At 47.2% G+C, this 19,452-nt stretch overlaps 1 protein-coding gene across 8 annotated transcripts in view; it reads right to left on the minus strand.

Annotated features, from left to right (window-relative positions):
* PLPP7 (phospholipid phosphatase 7 (inactive)) overlaps positions 1 to 19,452 on the minus strand; it is a 94,757-nt gene that overhangs the window by 56,672 nt on the left and 18,633 nt on the right. The window contains exons 3-4 of one of the 8 annotated variants that reach the window (XR_009541450.1): positions 7,253 to 7,577; positions 3,058 to 4,801 (exon numbers count right to left, since the gene is read on the minus strand). The exons of 2 other annotated variants lie outside the window; for them this stretch is intronic. Coding sequence is in view for 1 of the 6 variants with exons in the window: in XM_060154041.1 (XP_060010024.1) it covers positions 10,010 to 10,070 (61 nt within the window). In the remaining 5 variants the exon portion in view is untranslated. Of the gene's footprint in view, positions 1 to 3,057; positions 4,802 to 7,252; positions 7,578 to 9,994; positions 10,071 to 19,452 lie in introns of those variants that run through there. 5 more of the 8 variants (XR_009541451.1, XR_009541452.1, XR_009541453.1 and 2 more) reach the window with 5 other exon arrangements.

Raw genomic sequence — 19,452 nt, forward strand, 5'->3', positions numbered from 1 at the left:
GTAAGTCAGAAAGAGAAAAATAACATATGCTAACACATATATATGGAATCTAAAAAAAATTGGTTCTGATGAACCTAGGGGCAAGACAGGAATAAAGTCGCAGACGTAGAGAATGGACTTGAGGACACGGGGAGGGGGAAGGGTAAGCTGGGATGAAGTGAGAGAGCGGCATGGACATATATACACTACCAAATATAGAATAGATAGCTAGTGGGAAGCAGCCACATAGCACAGGGAGATCAGCTCAGTGCTTTGTGACCACCTAGAGGGGTGGGATAGGGAGGGTGGCAGGGAGACGCAAGAGAGAGGAGATATGGGGATATATGTATAGCTGATTCACTTTGTTATAAAGCAGAAACTAACACACCATTGTAAAGCAATTATACTCCAATAAAGATGTTAAAAAAAAAACAACAAAAACTTTTGTGCATCAAAAGATACTATTGAGGGCTTCCCTGGTGGCGCAGTGGTTGAGAGTCCGCCTGCCGATGCAGGGGACACGGGTTCATGCCCCGGTCCGGGAAGATCCCACATGCCGCGGAGCAGCTGGGCCCGTGAGCCATGGCTGCTAAGCCTGCGCGTCCGGAGCCTGTGCTCCGCAACGGGAGAGGCCACAACAGTGAGAGGCCCGCGTACCGCAAAAAAAAAAAAAAAAAAAAATCTGCCTATAAGTGGATGCACTCAGTTCAAATCTTTGTTGTTCAAGGGTCAGCTGTAGTTGACAAAATCAGAATGAAGTCATTACAGCAATCAATTACTACTGCTTCAGTTATTCTTGATCTGTGAGAATACTGTTCTTCCTAACTATACAAACTAACGTTTAAGTGACTATAATAAAAAATCACTCAACTGCTAAAAAAAATTTTAAAAAGATACGCAAATAGCCAATAAGTACATGAAAAGATGCTCAACTTCATTCATCTAGAGAAATGCAAATCAAAACCACAATGAGAATCGTCATCTGACCACGCAGGGCTGCCAAAGACCTTCAACTGGTAAAAAGTGCCACATCCAAGAAGCTTAAAAAAGTAAAATTCAATAAACTGAGGGATGCCTGTATACTTAAAGTCATTGAGATGTACACTTAAAAATGGTTAAGGGCTTCCCTGGTGGCGCAGTGGTTGAGAGTCCGCCTGCCAATGTAGGGGACACGGGTTCGTGCCCAGGTCTGGGAAGATCCCACATGCCACGGAGCAACTAAGCCCATGCACCACAACTACTGAGCCTGCGCTCTAGAGCCCACGAGCCACAACTACTGAAGCCCACTTGCCACAACTACTGAAGCCCATGCACCTAGAGCCCGTGCTCTGCAACAAAAGAAACCACTGCAATGAGAAGCCCGTGCACCGCAACCAAGAGTAGACCCCGCTCGCTGCAACTAGAGAAAGCCTGCGTGCAGCAACGAAGACCCAACGCAGCCGAAAATAAATAAATTTTAAAAATAATAATAAATAAAATGTATGTGGAAAGGCAAAGGAACTACAATAGCTAAAACAATTTTAAAAATAAAATAAAATAAAAAATAAAAGTGCAGGCTTCCTCCTGGCTCTTCTGAGCCCCTCTCCACAGCACTTACTGTTGGAAAGCAGGCTCCAGCCCTGGGAGGAGAGCAGGCAGCAGGCCCTGGAGGAACAGGAGGCTGGCTGGTGGGAGAGGAAGGCCTCCTCGGGAGAAATGGACCACCGGTGCGTGTGTGGAAACTCCCCAAGAGACATGTGACAGTGGGGTCAGAACCGTGGGGACATGCTCATGTTATACAAGATATTTCGAACTAAGGAAAGGCAAGAAAAAAAAAAGAAAATACGGGGCTTCCCTGGTGGCGCAGTGGCTGAGAGTCCGCCTGCCGATGCAGGGGACGCGGGTTTGTGCCCCGGTCCGGGAAGATCCCACATGCCGTGGAGCGGCTGGGCCCGTGAGCCATGGCCACTGAGCCTGCGCGTCCGGAGCCTGTGCTCTGCAACGGGAGAGGCCACAGCAGTGAGAGGCCCGCGTACCGCAAAAAAAAAAAAAAGAAAGAAAATATGACGTTCAAGGAAAAGTCCAGTTAAATGTTAAATAGGATTGACCCCTCTCATGTGGCCTCAAATAGCATATCTGTCACTTTTCACCCTCCCTTAACCCCTTTTACTTTTCTTTACAGAATTCATCGCATGAAATGTTACATATTTATTTGTTTACATATATATCACCACCACCCCTCTCCCCATTGTAAAGTAAGCACATGCCTGGTTTGGTTCACTGCCTAGTCCCCAGTGGGAAGCACGTAATATGTGCTCGGTAAAAACCTGTAGCCTTTTTTAGGACTTCCTGGTGGTCCAGTGGTTAAGACTTGTCTTCCAATGCAGGGGGTGTGGTTTCGATCCCTGGTCGGGGAGCTAAGATCCCACACGCCGCCTCGCGGCCAAAAAACCAAAACATAAAACAGAAGCAATATTGTAACAAATTCAATAAGGACTTTAAAAGTGATCCACGTCAAAAAAAATCTTAAAAAAAAAAGTTTAAAAAAAAATCTGTAGCCTTTTCACTAGATCTTAGTGAAATACTTGATTCAGCAGGGAAGAATACTTGCATAATCATGATAAACTCTGGTTATTACCAGACCTGTGAAGAAACCATTTTGGGGGGTGGGTTGTAGCATTTGGTGGAGGGGATACAGGGAAGGTCAGCAGTGGGGGTAGGGGGTAGGTGAGAAAGTTAAGTCCTTAGGTGTCATGATGGGAAGTTAACAGGTAAGATTGGAAACTGATAAATCAAGAAAGAGCTGGATAAACATGTTATTAGGAAAGATGGAGGAAAATACTCAGGGAAACAGCTGGAAACCTGATGGTGGTGCCTCTGGGGAACCAGCTGGGGGAGATGGAGAAGTGGGGCGGTTCTTTTTCATTATGTCTTTTATGCATATGTTTCTTTTTTTAAAATTGAAATATAGTTGATTTATAATATTGTGTTAGTTTCAAGTGTAAAGCAAAGTGATTCAGTTATACTTATATATATGTATATATATATATTTTTTTTCAATTCTTTTCCCTAAGGTTATTATAAGATATTGAATACAGTTCCCTGTGAGATACAGTAAATCCTTGTTCTTTACCTATTTTATATATAGTAGTTTGTATTTGCTGATTCTAAATTCCTAATTTATACTTCCCCACCCCAGCTTCCCCCTTGGTAACCACAAGTTTATTTTCTATGTCTGTGAGTCTGTTTCTGTTTTGAAAATAAGTTCATTTGTACTATTTTTTAGATTCCACATATAAGTGATATCATATAATATTGGTCTTTTTCTGACTTACTTCACTTAGTGTGATAATTTCCAGGTCCATCCATGTTGCTGCAAATGGCATTATTTTATTCTCTTTAGGGGCTGAGTAATATTCCAGTGTATATATGTACCACATCTTCTTTACCCATTCATCTGTCGATGGACCCTTAGGTTGCTTCCATGTCTTGGCTATTGTAAATAGTGCTGCAGTGAACATTGGGGTGCCACATTTTTCTTTTTTAAAAAAATTTTTTATTTATTTATTTTTGGCTGCGTTGGGTCCTCTTTGCTGCGCACGGCCTTTCTGTAGTTGTGGCGAGCAGGGGCTACTCTTTGTTGCGGTGCGCAGGCTTCTCATTGCAGTGGCTTCTCTTGTTGAGGAGCACGGGCTCTAGGCGTGCGAGCTTCAGTAGTTATGGCATGCAGGCTCAGTAGTTGTGGCACACAGGCTCAGTAGTTGTGGCACGCAGGCCCAGTTGTTCTGCGGCATGTGAGATCTTCCTGGACCAGGGCTCGAACCCGTGTCCCCTGCGTTGGCAGGCGGATCCTTAACCACTGTGCCACCAGGGAAGCCCCACATTTTTCTTTTTGAACTCCGTTCTTTTATTACTTTGGTAAAAAAAAATAAGTTAGTAGAAATTAATTTTGAAGAAAACAGGGACACTCTGGGTTGGAAGAGGCCCCTGAGTTCAGCTCGTTCAGCTCGTTCAGCTCTCCAGAAGTGGGCTCAACTCTCTGACACGCTGGTCACGTGGTCGACTGCTCGGCATAAACACCTCCAAAGAGGGGAACTCACTGCCTGCCCTGTGGGGTCACCAGGACCTGCCATGCGGCCCCGAGCTCTGTTCCCTGGCTGCCTGTGTTCACTGGCCCGATTCTGCCCTCGGCAGCTCCAGAGATGGAAAGGGTTTTATCGGGGTGGGGAACAGAAGAGACCTAGAAAGTACCCTAGGCGGGGGCGAGGGAGGCGGGAGGGTTTCCCTGGGGACCCTTGGCAAGCGGATGACTGTTTAAGCACACAGGGTGCTCAGCCTGGGGAGCGGCAGGGCTAGGAGGCAGCGAGAAGACACGCTGGCTCTGCTGTTGGCAAATGTTCCACTGGGCCAGCCTTGGAAAGGGACCTCCAGAGACCCGGGCCTCGTGCTCTCTGAATCCACCCACATCAGGGCCTCTGGCTGGAGTGAATCACACAGCCCCTAAGTGCTGGCGTGCGGGCACCTGTCCACTGCCACCTTCTGAGTGTCCAGCTCCTGGGCATGGCACTCAAGTCTTCGTGTTCCCGTTTGTAGATGATGTCTGTGAGGATCAGGGAGGTTGGGGCTTGTCCAGGCTGGAGGGGGCACGACCCAGGACAGGACTTAGATAGGTCCTTGACGCCAAACCAGGCTGTCGTGTACTTTGAACTTCAAAGGGAAGGGAGCGGGTCTTCTTCCTCTTTGCCGGCCCTGCCAGTGCATCACAGGGGCCATGAACTTGAGTCAATCAGAAAGGGCACCTCTCGGACCTTTTGGGGCTGAGAAGCAGCAAAGCCCACACAACCTGTAGGGAACCTCTGCAACAATCACCTTTTCCCACTAGAGAGCGCTGTGGGACAGAAACCCGATCCGAATGGACCAATCAGTTCGTCAGCTGAGACCAGCAGTGGTGACAGGTGAGAAACAGCTGTCATTCCCGGGACTTGCCCTTTGTGACAACCACCTCATTGGGTCCTCGCAGTAAATCCAGGACTAGGTACTGTTAGGAACCCCGCTTCACAGATTAAGAAACAGGCTCAGCGTTGTTAAGCGATTTGTCCCAAGTCTCCAAGTTAGCAGTGGGAGAGCTAAAGCTTGAACTTGACTCTGACCCCAGAACCCGAAGTGTTGAGCACATGCCCCCCGCTCCCCCATGCTGTTTGCCTCTCTCTCCTCCTGGGTCCCTTTTAGATGGTTCTCTTTAACTCAGTGAGGTTTACCCAGGTCTACTGAGCAGTGGGGAGGGGTCTCCCTACCTAGAGAGGCTGGGATATGGGGTCACCAGGGGTCCCGGGGAAGGAGCTGGTGCTGTGGAGCCAGCTGTGGATGAGGGGAGGGAGATCCCAGGTCACAGCGCTGGGAGCAGTCCTTCCGCTTTTGCCCCTGACAGAGCTGGCCCCCTGGGAGCCCGCCAGGCTTATTAATATCCTGCTGAGTCAGGGGCTCTTGAGTTTCGGCATCACAAGACCCAGAGGCTGAGCACGACAGGGATATTCTTGACTCTCCAGCATCCTCTCTCCCCCTGACCTTCCCACCTCAGGCTGGGGGCCCTGTGCTCTGAGTGGTCATGTGGCCTGGGGGCAAGTCACTTCACCGGACTACGTACGAAGTGGAGGCAGGAAGCCCGTTCAGACACTGCTCCTCCGTGGCCTGGCACACAGGAGGAGCTAAGAGGCAGGAGATGCTCTTCCAGAAAAGGCCCTTTCCGGAGGCCCTGCTGTGGGCCAGCCCTGTCCTTGTTGCTGGGCGTCCTGCAGTGGGGGCAGCTCGGTCCGGTTCTCACAGAGCTCACTGTCTGCCCAGTGTGGGCCCCCAGACAGCAGCCACAGCTCATTGGGCTCGGCCGGGGACCAGACAGAAGCCGAGCTCCTCCGATGGCCAAACTGATCAGCTCTCCCAGACATTTGGAATTGGGTCTTGGGGACTCTGGTCGTGTGGGGTGGGCACTGGCTGAAGGGAAGGGCATCTGGACTCAGGGAGGGAGGTGGTGAGGGACCCATGTGGGGGTGTCCATGGCAACAGAGGGGGCTAGACTGCAGAGGGTGAAATGAGGCAGATGCATCAGAAGACAATTGACGCAGGAGAGAGGCCTCCCAGCCCCTGGTTCCCAGCCCTCTGTACCCACTTCCTGCCCCAGGCTCCAGGAGGCTGCCTTGCATCCCCCGTGCAACACCCTCCTTGCTGCCGCAGACTTCCTCATAGCCCTGTAAAGGCGGGGGGAGGTGGGATCATTTCTTGACCACCCGGCCCTTGGAGTTCTGCAATCACGGTCTAAAACTATTTACTGAGGACCTCCCAGGTGCCAGAGCCCGGCCTGAGTGAGATACACATGTCATCTCCTCCAAGCCTCACAAGATGCCTGTTCTCCCCATTTTACAGATGAAGAAACTGAGGCCCACAAGGCAAAGTCAGCTGCCACTAGGTGATAAAGCTAGGACTCAAACCCAGGTCTGGATGAGTCCAGAGCCCTTACTCTTAACCTTGATTCTAAACACATACATTCAGCTCAGCATTGGTTGACGGAATGAATGAGTGAATAAAAATCTCATCCCTAGAGAATTCCTCTATTTGTGTCCTTATCCTCAGGCCCCTGCACTGGGTCCTCTCTGTCCCGGCCCCCCTTGCTCATTTGGCCTCCCAAGTTTGTGCCCCCTGCGCACTGATGGACGGAAGGAATTCTATGAATACCGGACCCTCCTTAGACGCTACTCACAGCTTGTCCGAAGGGGGCTTTGGCTCTGAAGGCTCTCCAGAGCCCTTATCAGCCAGCCCCACACATCGGGCAGCCTGCCCCGCCCCAGCCCCTCACAACCCGTTATCAGGAAACACATTCCAAGCCAGCCGCCCCTTGTAAGGAGGGGAAGATAAAGCCTGCCACCTTCCGGCCCCTCTTCTGAGTTTTGCCAAGTGGGGAAGGGGCGCTCCAGGGGCAGGAAGGGGGTTATCACAACAGGAAGCCTCAGAACTGGCTTGGTTCTTCAGCCAGTGTGAGAAAGCCCCGGAGGCTGGAGCGTGACCCTTCAGAGGAGGTGACCCTGTTGGGCGGGGCTGGGGGAGGGACAGCTGCTTCTTTGGAGGCCTGATGTTTGCTCCGGGAACCCGGATGTGGCTGGTGAGGAGGGCGGGGCTTTCAGCCAGAGGCTGGAGGTCCCTCTGGGCAGGGTCTCAAAGTACTGCTGTCCTCACACACCTGTCTGTCCAACCCATTAAGGATAAGAGAATCAAGGCTCAAATTACAGAGAATGGAAGTTCTTACCTCTCAGGGCTGTGAGCTGGATGCTTGCAGAGGGCTAAGTATGGAGCTGGTACCCGGAAGGCACCCCTGGAAACCTCTCTCTGTGGGTCGCAGGCGTGCACACATGTTGATTCAGCACTAACTATACGGCAGGTGTACGCCCGCCTCTTCACGTGGACGCGCACCGTTAACAGTCCCCAGCCTCTCTGATCAGGAGACTGACGTGATTCTCATCGTATGGACGAAGAAACTGCGGCTTACAGAGTGCCCTGGTGGTCCAGTGGTTAAGACTCCGTGCTTCCAATGCAGGGGGCGTGGGTTTGATCCCTGGTCAAGGAACTAAGATCTCACATGCCACGTGGCACAGTCAGAAAGAAAAGAAAAGAAAAGAAAAAAGAAACTGAGGCTTAGACGGATGAGGTTACTAGCCCAGGGTCACCCAGGTCTAAGCGGAAGAGCCAGGGTTGGGTCCCAGTCTGTCTGACCTCAATGTGCTGGCTCTCCATGGCCACAGTCCCAGGCCTTCAAATGAATTCACTTATCACCTTGTCCACACAGCAGTTTCCTACTCCAGCGGTCTCACCCCAACCGTGGCCAAGAAAATATGCAGAAAAAGGCCTGCACAAAGTCAGCACAGAAGGGCCGGCGCTTTGATCCTGGGTTGCGCTTTGCACAAACCGCAGCGAGCCTGGACCCAAAGGTGAGGCAGACTCGGCCACAGCACCAAGTGCCCCCAGAGGGTCTGGCAGCAAGGCAGGTGCAGGAAAGCTTTCGAAGGGAGGTGTGAGAACTCTAAAAGCAAAGGAGGCTGGCCGTTCGGCGTGGGGCACGTAGCCCGTGACAAGGTGTCAGCCCTCCAGGGGGTCACGGCAGAGTCACCGACCATGAAAAGCCTGAGACACAGCAGAGGGTGGCGGTTTCCAGCTGCACGTGAGCAGGCTCAAATGTCAGCTCTTGAGAGCCTCAGCTTTTAAAATAAAAATTTATTTATTTAATTTATTTTAATTTTATTTTTTAGTTTTGGCTGTGTCGAGTCTTAGTTGTGGCACGCGGGCTCTCTAGTTGTGGCACGTGGGCTCAGTAGTTGTGGCGCGTGGGCTTAGTTGCCCCGTGGCATGTGGGATCTTAGTTCCCCGATCAGGGATTGAACCCGCGTCCCCTGCATTGGAAGGCAGATTCTTTACCACTGGCCCACCAGGGAAGTCTGAGGTCCTCAGCTTTTGAATTATGACTCTCGGAGCTCTAAGGAATACACCTTCCCCATACTGGCCCTAGATGGAGAATATTTTTGGAAGCATTGCAGGTCTCATAAAAAGGAGAAAATTCCATGGAACTCCAACCCCCCCAAAAAGACATGTAAGCAAATGTGATCTGGGTCGTCAGTGACTGAAGAGTGACCAGTAGCCAGGTACTGGGGTCATAAGGATGGGAGCTGGAAAGAGTCCCCAAATGGTCCAGCCTAGTGAGCACCCAGGCAGGCAGGGGTGCCGGGAGGCCATATTCCTACGGCAACACGGCTGTGGGGTACCTAAGCCAGTCCAACGGCAAGGGATGCAGGTAGTGGTGGGCTAAGCTGGGGCTCCAGCTCTGAGCCCGGAGTGGACATCCAGGCTACGAGCAGAAGCAAAGCCAATCTTCTCTGAAGGAAAATGCCATGGCCCAATGAGGCCCCCGGGATGCTCACAGATTATTCATAAACTCATGGCTTGATCTTAAACAGTAATGACACACGAAGCAAGTCAGTAGAAACAAGAGTGTTCAAGGACAGTGGCTGTTGGGATGGTCAGATCCAGAATGCAGAGCAGCAGATGTGTTACCAAGGTAAAGAGACCAAGGACGCAAGTGATAAAGCAGACACAAAGCAACCATCAGGGATGGATGGGCAGATTGTCTTTGTTTTTGGCCGCACTAAGAAGCTTGAGGGATCTTAGTTCCCTGACTGGGGATCGAACCCGTGCCCCCTGTAATGGAAGTGCAGAGTCCTAACGACTGGACCGCCAGGGAATTCCCATGGGTGGGCAGATTTAAGAAACAAACAGAGATGGTACTTCTAGGAGTGAAGAGTAGATTTAGGACACAATAACTGTAAATTGACTAAAGAGACACAACTGGAACAAAAACAAGTGGAGTGGAAAATATTTTTGAATTCCTTCTCAGAATGCAATAAAAAATAGAGAAGAATGGGAAAACACGAAAGAGAGCCGAGACACGAAGGCCAGAATGAGAATGAAGACATTTGCATTTATACATAAACACAGTTGCAAGGTTTGCTGCCTCCTGCTCTAGAGGATGTGCTTGGAGTACACTTTCAGGAAGAAGGGTAATGATGGGGTGACTGAGGGCCTGAGAAGGAAGCGTAAATAGTAAAGGGCTAACTGTGGAGGTCACACAAAACCAATACTGCGTGGAGTAACGGGGGTTTCCTCAGGGGTGGGTAACAAAAGGACACACTTGGCTTACTTGGTGATCTATACGAACCAGATGGAGGTGGTTTGAAGCTAAAGGCCTGTGTTGTTTGGGAAGGAGGGTAAGACCTGTAACCTTTAGACTTGAAGCTAAATTTACCAACCTTCTGACAAGTGACAAAGCAATAGAAATCAGTAGAGAGAAAAGTGAAAAGAAAAAGCCAGCTAAAAACTCAGTTCCGGAAAGGGCAAGAAAAGGAGAAGAGAGAAACAGGGAAGGTAGAACACATAGAAAATGGAAAAAAAAAGATGGTAGAAACAAGTGTAAATATATCCATAATATGAATAGCCGTAAATAGACTCAACTCACCAGTTAAGAGACAGGCTGAGCAGGAAAAAGAAAATCCAGACTGATGTAGTTTAGAAGAGATGTGCTGAAAACATAAAGATCCAGAAAGTTTAAACATAAAAGGATGGTTAAACATACACACACACACACACACACACACACACACAGACACACACACACACGTACACACACACATACACACGTACACACACATATATACATACATATGAAAACATGTATTTTGATATCAGGCAAATTTGTCTTGTACTTTAAAAGCATCATCAGGAATAGAGAGGGTCAGTACATAATGAAAAAGGTTCAAGTTATCCACAAGTTGTAATAAATCTAAATACCTTTATTTATTTGTTTATTTTTTAAATTTTATTTTGATCTGTCTGGTTTTTTTTGTTTCTGTTTTTGTGCTTTAAATTTTTTTCTTTTTTTTTTTTTTGCGGTACGCGGGCCTCTCACTGTTGTGGCCTCTCCCGCTGCGGAGCACAGGCTCCGGACGCGCAGGCTCAGCGGCCATGGCTCACGGGCCCAGCCGCTCCGCGGCATATGGGATCTTCCCGGACCGGGGCACAAACCCGTGTCCCCTGCATTGGCAGGTGGACTCTCAACCACTGCGCCACCAGGGAAGCCCTGTGTTTAAAATTTTTATTGGAGTATAGTTGATTTACAATGCTGTGTTAGTTTCAGGTGTACAGCAAAGTGAATCAGTTATACATATACATATATCCACTCTTTTTTTTTAAGATCCTTTTCCCATATAGGCCATCACAGAGTAGTCAGTAAAATTCCCTGTGCTATACAGCAGGTTCTTTTTTGTTTTTTTTAAAAATAAATTTATTTATTTTCATTTTTGGCTGCGTTGGGTCTTTGTAGCTGTGCACGGGCTTTCTCTAGTTGTGGCGAGTGGGGGCTACTCTTCGTTGTGGTGTGTAGGCTTCTCTTGTTGCGGAGCGTGGGCTCTAGGTGTGCGGACTTCAGTAGTTGTGGCACGCGGGTTCTAGAGCACAGGCTCAGTAGTTGTGGTGCACGGGCTTAGTTGCTCTACGGCATGTGGGATCTTCCCGGATCAGGGATCGAACCCGTGTCCCATGCATTGGCAGGCAGATTCTTAACTACTGCACCACCAGGGAAGTCACTACAGCAGGTTCTTATCATTTATCTATTTTACATATAGTAGTGTGTATATGTCAATCCCTAAATATATATATTTATATATAGATACGTTAATCTTAATATATATATTGAAATAACCTCAAAATACCTAAGGCAAAACCTAACAGACCACCAAGGAGAAACAGACAAGTTCACTTTCACAGGGATTCAACACACCCCTCTCAATCACTTTACCAAAAAAGTAAAATAAAAATAAAATAACTCAGCAAATACATAGACGATCTGATCAGCTCAGATAACAAGACGAATGTAGTTGACATATATAGAATTCTATATCTAATTACTAGAGAAATTACTTTCTTTACAGGTGGAACGTTTACAACAATCAATCGAAATTAGACCCTAAACATTTCAAAAAAATTTAAGATACTATTCTTCTAAAAAACTCTCTCGCCACGGGGGACTTCCCTGGTGGTCCAGTGGGTAAGACTCCACATCCCCAATGGAGGGGGCCTGGGTTCGATCCCTGGTTGGGGAACTAGATCTCACATGCATGCCACAACTAAGAGTCCACATGCTGCAACTAAGAAGTCCACAAGCTGCAATGAAGATCCCACATGCCTCAACAAAGACCTAGCGCAGCCTAAATAAATAAATAAATAAATAAATAATTCTCTCACCACAATTCATATGTGTTAATAACAAAAAGATGTCTTATAAAATCTGCCTATATTGGAAAATTGACTAAAAGACTTCCAAGTAACTCATGGATAAAAGAACCAGTTGTAATGAAAATATAAAAATACATAGAACTGAAAAAAAGCGAAAAATAATGCCTATCAAAATGTGTGGGATGAGGACTTCCCTGGTGTCGCAGTGGTTAAGAATCCGCCTGCCAATGCGCAGGGGACACGGGTTTGATCCCTGGTCTGGGAAGATCCCACATGCCACGGAGCAACTAAGCCTGTGCGCCACAAATGCTGAAGCCCGCGCACCTAGAGCCTGTGCTCTGCAACGGGAGAAGCCACCACAATGAGAAGCCCGTGCGCCACAGCAAAGACCCAATGCAGCCCCAAATAAAAAAAATAAAACTAAAAAACAAACAAACAAACAAACAAACAAACAAAATGTGTGGGACGCACGAAAATGGTCCCTCAAGGAAACTTTAAAGTTTAAATGTTTATATGACAAAGAAAGGCTGAAAAGTAAAAAAGTGCCCAACTTAAGAGCTAAGCAAAGAGAAACAGACTAATCCTAACCAAAGTAGAAGGAAGAAGACATTGATGATAGAGTGGAGATTAAAAGAAAATAATATTATAGAGAAGATTAACCAGGAGGGGAGAGAGACACAGGCACAACATTATGGCTGTAAAGAGGGGTCTAACTACAAAGAACAGAGAATAAAAAGATAGTACAAGAATACGATCGATAACTTTATGTCAATAAATTTGAAAATGTAGATGGAATGGTCCAAAACTTGGAAAAAATATAACCTACCGAAATGGACCCAAGAAGTAGAACACTTGAATATAACTATTAAAGAGAATTAAATATTCTTTTAAGTATCATGTTAAAGAATAAAAGAGTGAAAGAAAACACCAGGAGTCAGTGATCTACAGGTGAGTTCTATCGAACATCTACGGAACAGATCCTTCTAATATCACACACAGTTTCCAAGGGAAGAGATGATGGAGAGTCGCACTACGTGGCTGATATAACCTGGAACACTAAACCAGACAAGAACAGTACAAGAAAGGAAAATTATGGACACATGTCACTCATGAACATAAGGGCAAAACTACTAACACATTAGCAAGCTGAATAGAATAGTATATAAAAAAGTGTAATATACATGATGGAATTAGCTCTACCCCACGATTGCAAGAGATGGTTTAATATTAGAAAAATCAATGTCATTTAACACATTAACTGATTAAAGGAGGAAAAACTACAGGATTATCTTAATAGATGCTGAAGAAGTATTTTAAAAAGTTCAACATAAATTTGTGATAGACACTTCTCAGTAATTCAGAAATAGAAGGGAACGTCCTTGGCCTGGTAAATGGGGAAACATTAGCAGCATTCCCTCTGAGATTAGAACTAAGAAATGTTATGTTTCCCATTATTGCTCTTGTTTAACACTGAGTACTGGAAATCCTCCCCTAACTATAAGACTATAAGAAATAAATTAAAAAACACAAGGATTGGGAAAGAGAAAACAAAACACGTTATTTCAGATATGCTCAACGACATAGAAAACCAAAAAGGAGAGTTTAGCAAGATACCTAGATATAAGAACAATACACGAAAGTTAACTACATTTCTAGATACCAGGACCAAGCAAATGGAAAATGTACTTTAAAAAAGGGGGTGGGGCCAGTCTGAAGAGTGTGAAAATTTTAAGTATCTAAGAATAAGTCTAAAATTTCATTAGTCTAATATTTCATTAGTGGTAAGAATTAGGCAGAAAATTATACTAGTTCATGGAAAGAAGTTAAAGAAGACTAAAACAAAAGGACAGATAACCCATGCTTACGGACAGGAGGGTCAGATAGCATAAAAATGACAGTTCTCGGGCTTCCCTGGTGGCACAGTGGTTGAGAGTCCGCCTGCTGATGCAGGGGACGCGGGTTCATGCCCCGGTCCGGGAAGATCCCACATGCTGCGGAGCTGCTGGGCCCGTGAGCCATGGCCCCCGAGCCTGCGCGTCCAGAGCCTGTGCTCCACAACGGGAGAGGCCACAACAGTGAGAGGCCTGCGTGCCGCAAAAAAACCAAAAAACAAACAAACAAAAAAACCCCAAACTCCCTACAAACAAAAGTCCAGGACCAGATGGCTTCACAGGCGAATTTGCCAAACATACAAAGAAGAACTTATACCAATCCTTCTCAAACTCTTCCAAAAGATTAAAGAGGAGGGAACACTCCCAGAGACAGTCTTGAAGGCATCAGCACCCTGATATTAAAGCCAGACAAAGACACCACCAAAAAGAAAATTACAGACCAATAACTTTAATGAATATAGATGTAAAAATTCTCAACAAATACTAGCAAATCGAATCCAACAACACATTAAAAAGATCACACACACCACGACCAAGTGGGATTCATCCCAAGTTCACAAGGATGGTTCAACATACGCTAATTGATCAATGGGATACACCACATCAACAAAAGATAAAAATCACGTGATCATCTCAATAGATGCAGAAAAAGCATTTGATAAAATTCAACATCCATTCATGATAAAAACTCTTACCAAAGTGGGTATAGAGGGAACATATCTCAACATAATAAAAGCTATTTATGACAAACCTACAGCCAATGTAATACTCAATGGTGAAAAGCTGAACGCCTTCTTGCTAAAATCTGGAACAAGACAAGGATAAGGATGCCCACTCTCACCACTTCTGTTCAGCATAGTATTGGAAGTCCTAGCTACAGCAAATCAGACTAGAAAAAGAAATAAACGTTTTCTAAACTGGAAAGGAAGAGGTAAAGTTGTCATTATGTGCAGATGACGTGATACTATATATAGAAAACCGTAAAGACTACACAAAAACTACTAGAACTGATAAATTCAGCAAGGTAGCAGGATACAAAATTAACATACAGAAATCGGTTGAGTTTCTTTACACTAACGATGAAATATCAGAAAGGGAATGTAAAAAAACCAATCTCTTTTAAAGTCACAGCCAAAAAATTAAATACTTAGGAATAAACCTAACCAAGGAGGTTAAAGACATATGCTGAGGACTAGAAATCATTAATAAAGGAAATTGAAGAGACTTGATCTGCTTACCCACCTGAGATGTCCAAGAGTTATGTCCAAGGGTGGAGACTCTGGGGCAGCCGATTCTCAAAGCAACCCCGTTCCCCCCATTTTAGAGATGCAAAAACTGAGGATCTGAGCCGTCAAGAGACTTGCCCAAAGTCGCGCAGACACTGGTGGGAAGTCAGTGCTGCAGCCCATACCTGCTGACCCAAAGCCGGTGTTTAGGTTCATCTGCAGGAGCAAACACGACTGAACTAATAGCCCAGCGCCTCTGGCAGTAGCACGTCTTCCACAAGCAGGATACACACAAACCAGTTTCCGGGGGGGATCCTTCCCTCCTTCTCATGCACAGTGAGGACCGTAGAGTTAGGTGCCCAGACCTTCCGAAACCTGAGACTAAAGTCTCAGAGGCTCAGGCCATGCCCGAGATGGACGCCATTGGCTTTTCCAGCTGAGGGTCCTGGAGGTCAGGGTTGATGGTTCTCAACTTTGCCTGTAAGTGGAATCACCTGGGGAGCTTGAAAAAAAATGTCCTGTCTGGAGACCACACCCCAGACCAATTACATCCAACCCGCTGCAGGTGGGACCTGGGCTGCCTTATTTTTCTAATAATTGGAAAGCCCGTGCTCCGCCCTGTTCTTCACGTTCCAGGAGAAGCCACCTCCCTCCAGGGACTTCTAATTTTGTTCACCAGTGTGACCTCGCTCTCAGCGTGGCAGGCGGCTGACCTGCCCAGGTGAGGGCCCTTCAACACACTTTAGACTCCTTAACAAGGGAAGGGCACGTGACGGGGTGGGCAATTCACAAGGAACAAATACAAACGGTTAACAAGCTTAAGCGAAAAGGTTTAGTCTTTGTATGAGTTTGCCAGGGCCTCCATCACAAGATGCCACAGACCGGGTGCCTTAAAGAACGGAATTTTTGCTTTCTCACCATTCTGGAGGTTGGAAGTGTAAGATCAAGGTGTCAGCAGGTTTGGTTTCTCCTGAGGCCTCGCTCCTCGGCCTGCACGTGGCCTTTGGGTGTGTGCGTGCCTCGCTTATAAGGACACCAGTCACATTGGACGAGGGCCCGCCCTAAATACCTCATTTGAACTTAATCACATGTTAAAAGGTCTTATTTCCAAATACAGTCACATTCTGAGGTCCTGGGAGTTAGGGTTTCAACACGTGAATTTGGGGTAGGGGACACAATTCAGCCTATAGCAGTTTCCTTAGCACAGTGATTGTGAGAGGCAAAAAGAAAACAAGGGAGTATAAACTCTTACAATCAGATTGACGTGGTTATAAAGGTAGAGAACTCTTTGTGTGATCACTTTCTTACCCTACTAGAGAAAGAGTAAGTTGGTGAAACTTTTCTGGTGATCTGTTTGGTAATATCAAAAACCTTTTAAAAAGTTATACACACATACAAACACACACACACACTGCTGGGTCTAGCAAGTCCACTGCCAGAAATTCAACACAAAATAAGGCAGCTGTCCTGTTCGGAGAGGTACAGAGAAGGGTTATACCTGCATTACCCATATTTGCAGAAAATCTGGGGTCCACTTCAATACCCACTAGGAATAGTTATGATGAAAAAACAGATACCAAGTGTGGGCGAGGATGGAGAGAAACAAGAGCCCTCATACGCTGCTGGAGGGAATGTAAAATGGCACAGCTGCTGTGGAAAACACTTTGGTAGTTCCTCCAAAAATCACACGTGGAATTACCAATGACCCAGCAGTTCCACTCTGAGGCATGTGCCAAAAAGAACTGAAGACAGGTTCTCAGCAAATAACCTGTACACAAATGTTCACTGCAGCATTGTTCACCACAGCCAAGAGAGGCAGACAACACAGGTGTCCATCAAGGGAGGAATGGAGAGCCGAATTGTGGTCCATCCACACGACGGGACATTAGTCAGTCATAAAAAGGAACAAAGTACGGACACCTGCTACAACATGAATGAACCTTGAAGACATTACACTAATTGAAAGAAGCCAGACACAGGAAGTCACATAGTCTATGATTCCATTCACATGAAATGTCCAGAATAAGCAACTCCATAGAGACAGAGAGCAGACTGATGTCTTCTAGGAGTTGGGGGGAGGGAGGACGGGGGCCAATTGCTTGATGGGTCCTGGATTTCCTTGTGGATGATGAGAATATTTTGGAATTAGACAGAGGTGGTGGTTGCACAACCTTGCAAATGTGCTAAGTGCCACTGAATTGTACACTTAATTTTTTTGGCTGCTCCGGGTCTTGGTTGCAGCACACAGGATCTTCGTTGAGGCATGCGGGATCTCTCGTTGTGGTGTGCGGGCTTCTCTCTAATTGTGGCACACGGGTTTTCTCTTCTCTTCTCTAGTTGTGGCGTGCAGGTTCCAGAGCGCGTGGGCTCTGGAGTTTGCAGCACACGAACTCTGGTTGAGGGGCGCGAGCTCAGGAGTTGTGGCACGTGGGCTTAGTTGCCCAGCGGCAGGTGGGATCTTAGTTCCCCGACCAGGGATAGAACCCGCATCCCCTGCATTGCAAGGCGGATTCTCTACCACTGGACCACCAGGGAAGTCCCCTGTACACTTTAAATTGGTTAATTTTATGTTATGTGAATTGCACTGCAATTAAAGACAAACAAACTGGTAGCAATCTAAATATCAAATAAGAGTCTCTTCCACACAAGGAATCACTTGAGGCTGCTATCAGTCAAGATGGAGATGTTGAATTATTGGTGCAGGAAGATGTTCACAATATGTTAATAAATAATAAAAGCAGGTTACAAAACTATGGCGTATAATGGCTTTTTTGTCAAAATACGTCTCTGTTTTTATGAACGCGAAGAAAAACGTCTGCAAGGAATAAGCAAAACATGTTTGCTTTTGGTTTTCCTGTATTTGTCATGAAATAATGAAAATGTCTTCTTATGTAACCAAAAAGCATGATAACCAGATACTTCCTTAAAGGAATTAATCCTGTTCTCTGCGAGACTCTCAGGAGACTCATCACACATCTGTTGGCCCCGGGCTCAGGACTAGAATTCCTCTCTTGCCAGGGAGGAGGCGGGGAGGCTGCCCAGGTCACGTGTGGAGGGGCAGGTCTGCATCTTTCCCCAGGACCCCCTCTCCCTGAGCTAAGCCCCTCCTACGACCTTGCTGGTCCCTGTCCCTCTACAAAACTTTCTTGAAGGATTTAAGCTGAGGAATCAGGACTTCAAGACACACTTGCCCTGACTTGTCCCCCAGCAATAGAAGCAGCACCGGATGGGGATGAGGCCAAGCTGGCCTCGGGGGCTCAGATTGCATCTCTGACCCCAGCTGGATGTCCCTCCTTGAGGCCCAGCCCAGGCTTCGGGTCAGGGTGGGGTTTCCCAGGGCTTGGCCGTTGCTGCCACATCTCACGGCTGGGCTGTTGGTGAGAGGAGCTTTCCCAGGGTCCCAGCAAGCCCCCCACTCCTGCCGGAAGCCCTTCCTTTTCCCACCAGCAAGCTGAGTCCTGGGCCAGACTATTGAAAACCGTAACTGGGGGCCTGGAGCTGCGCTGTGGCCAGAGGAGCAGCTGTGGCTCTAATAACCAGATCAAGAGAAGGTCTTAGAAATTCTCCCAGGGAAACAGCATGTCCTGGGCTGGGCCTCATGATGACTTCATGAATTTGTGTCTGTGTGTGTGTGTGTGTGTGTGTGTGTGTGTGTGTGTGTACGAATGTATACATGTTATGGTTGCCAGATAAAATACAGACATCTGGTTAAACGTGAATGTCAGATAAATGAACAGTTTTTTAGTATAAGCAAAGATTGCATCCTGTATTATTTTTATTTTCTCAATCTGGCAAGCCTGATACCTGTAAACATGGGCTTGCAGAGAACTAGCAAGGGTCTACACTGTGCAAGAACACACACGTGTGTGTATAAACGTAGGCAAGGCCAGGTGTGTACATAGACACCGAGGTGCGTGCACACCAGAACGCAGGTGTAGAGATTTCACTGTGTGTGAGCGGTGCATGGCTGTGAAACCTTTGGTATGTTAAGTGAGTGTATAAAAGTATCTGTGTACAAAGATGATCATGTACGCGTTTCCACGTTTGCATCTACGTGTGTGTACACCAAAGCACGTGAAGTGTCGGATGTAGAAGTGTTCACATACATGCACGTTACAGGACATTAAAGCTGGAAGGAAGCTTGGAGATCTCGCGCACGTAATTGTAAATGTGAGAACACCGCGGCCGGCCAGCCAGACCACCTGTGTGTGTGCACGCACGCGAGTGTGCCTGAGCTCTGGGGGGGTGGCAAGCACGGGAAGGCTCTCTGACTGTCACCTCGTGCCAGGCACTGCGGCCCACAATCACCGCCGCAGCCGCCTTCTTCTGAGGCCCGTTTCCCAAGGGGAAGTTCAGGTGCAGCGTGGCCGGAGCCCCAGCCTCGCCCTGTCTGGCAGACACGTGTGTCTGCATGTGGGTTGCGTAAACGCTGGGGCCCGGAGCTGCAGCCAGATGTTCTGTCTCTCCCCGGAGCCAGATGACGGCTGATCTGGGAGTTTCCGCATTTTTCTAGCTCCTGCCGTCCCCTTCTCCTGCCCTTTCTGGACTTTTCC

This window comes from Lagenorhynchus albirostris, chromosome 7, assembly GCF_949774975.1.
Source record: "Lagenorhynchus albirostris chromosome 7, mLagAlb1.1, whole genome shotgun sequence".
Classification (NCBI taxonomy): domain Eukaryota; kingdom Metazoa; phylum Chordata; class Mammalia; order Artiodactyla; family Delphinidae; genus Lagenorhynchus; species Lagenorhynchus albirostris.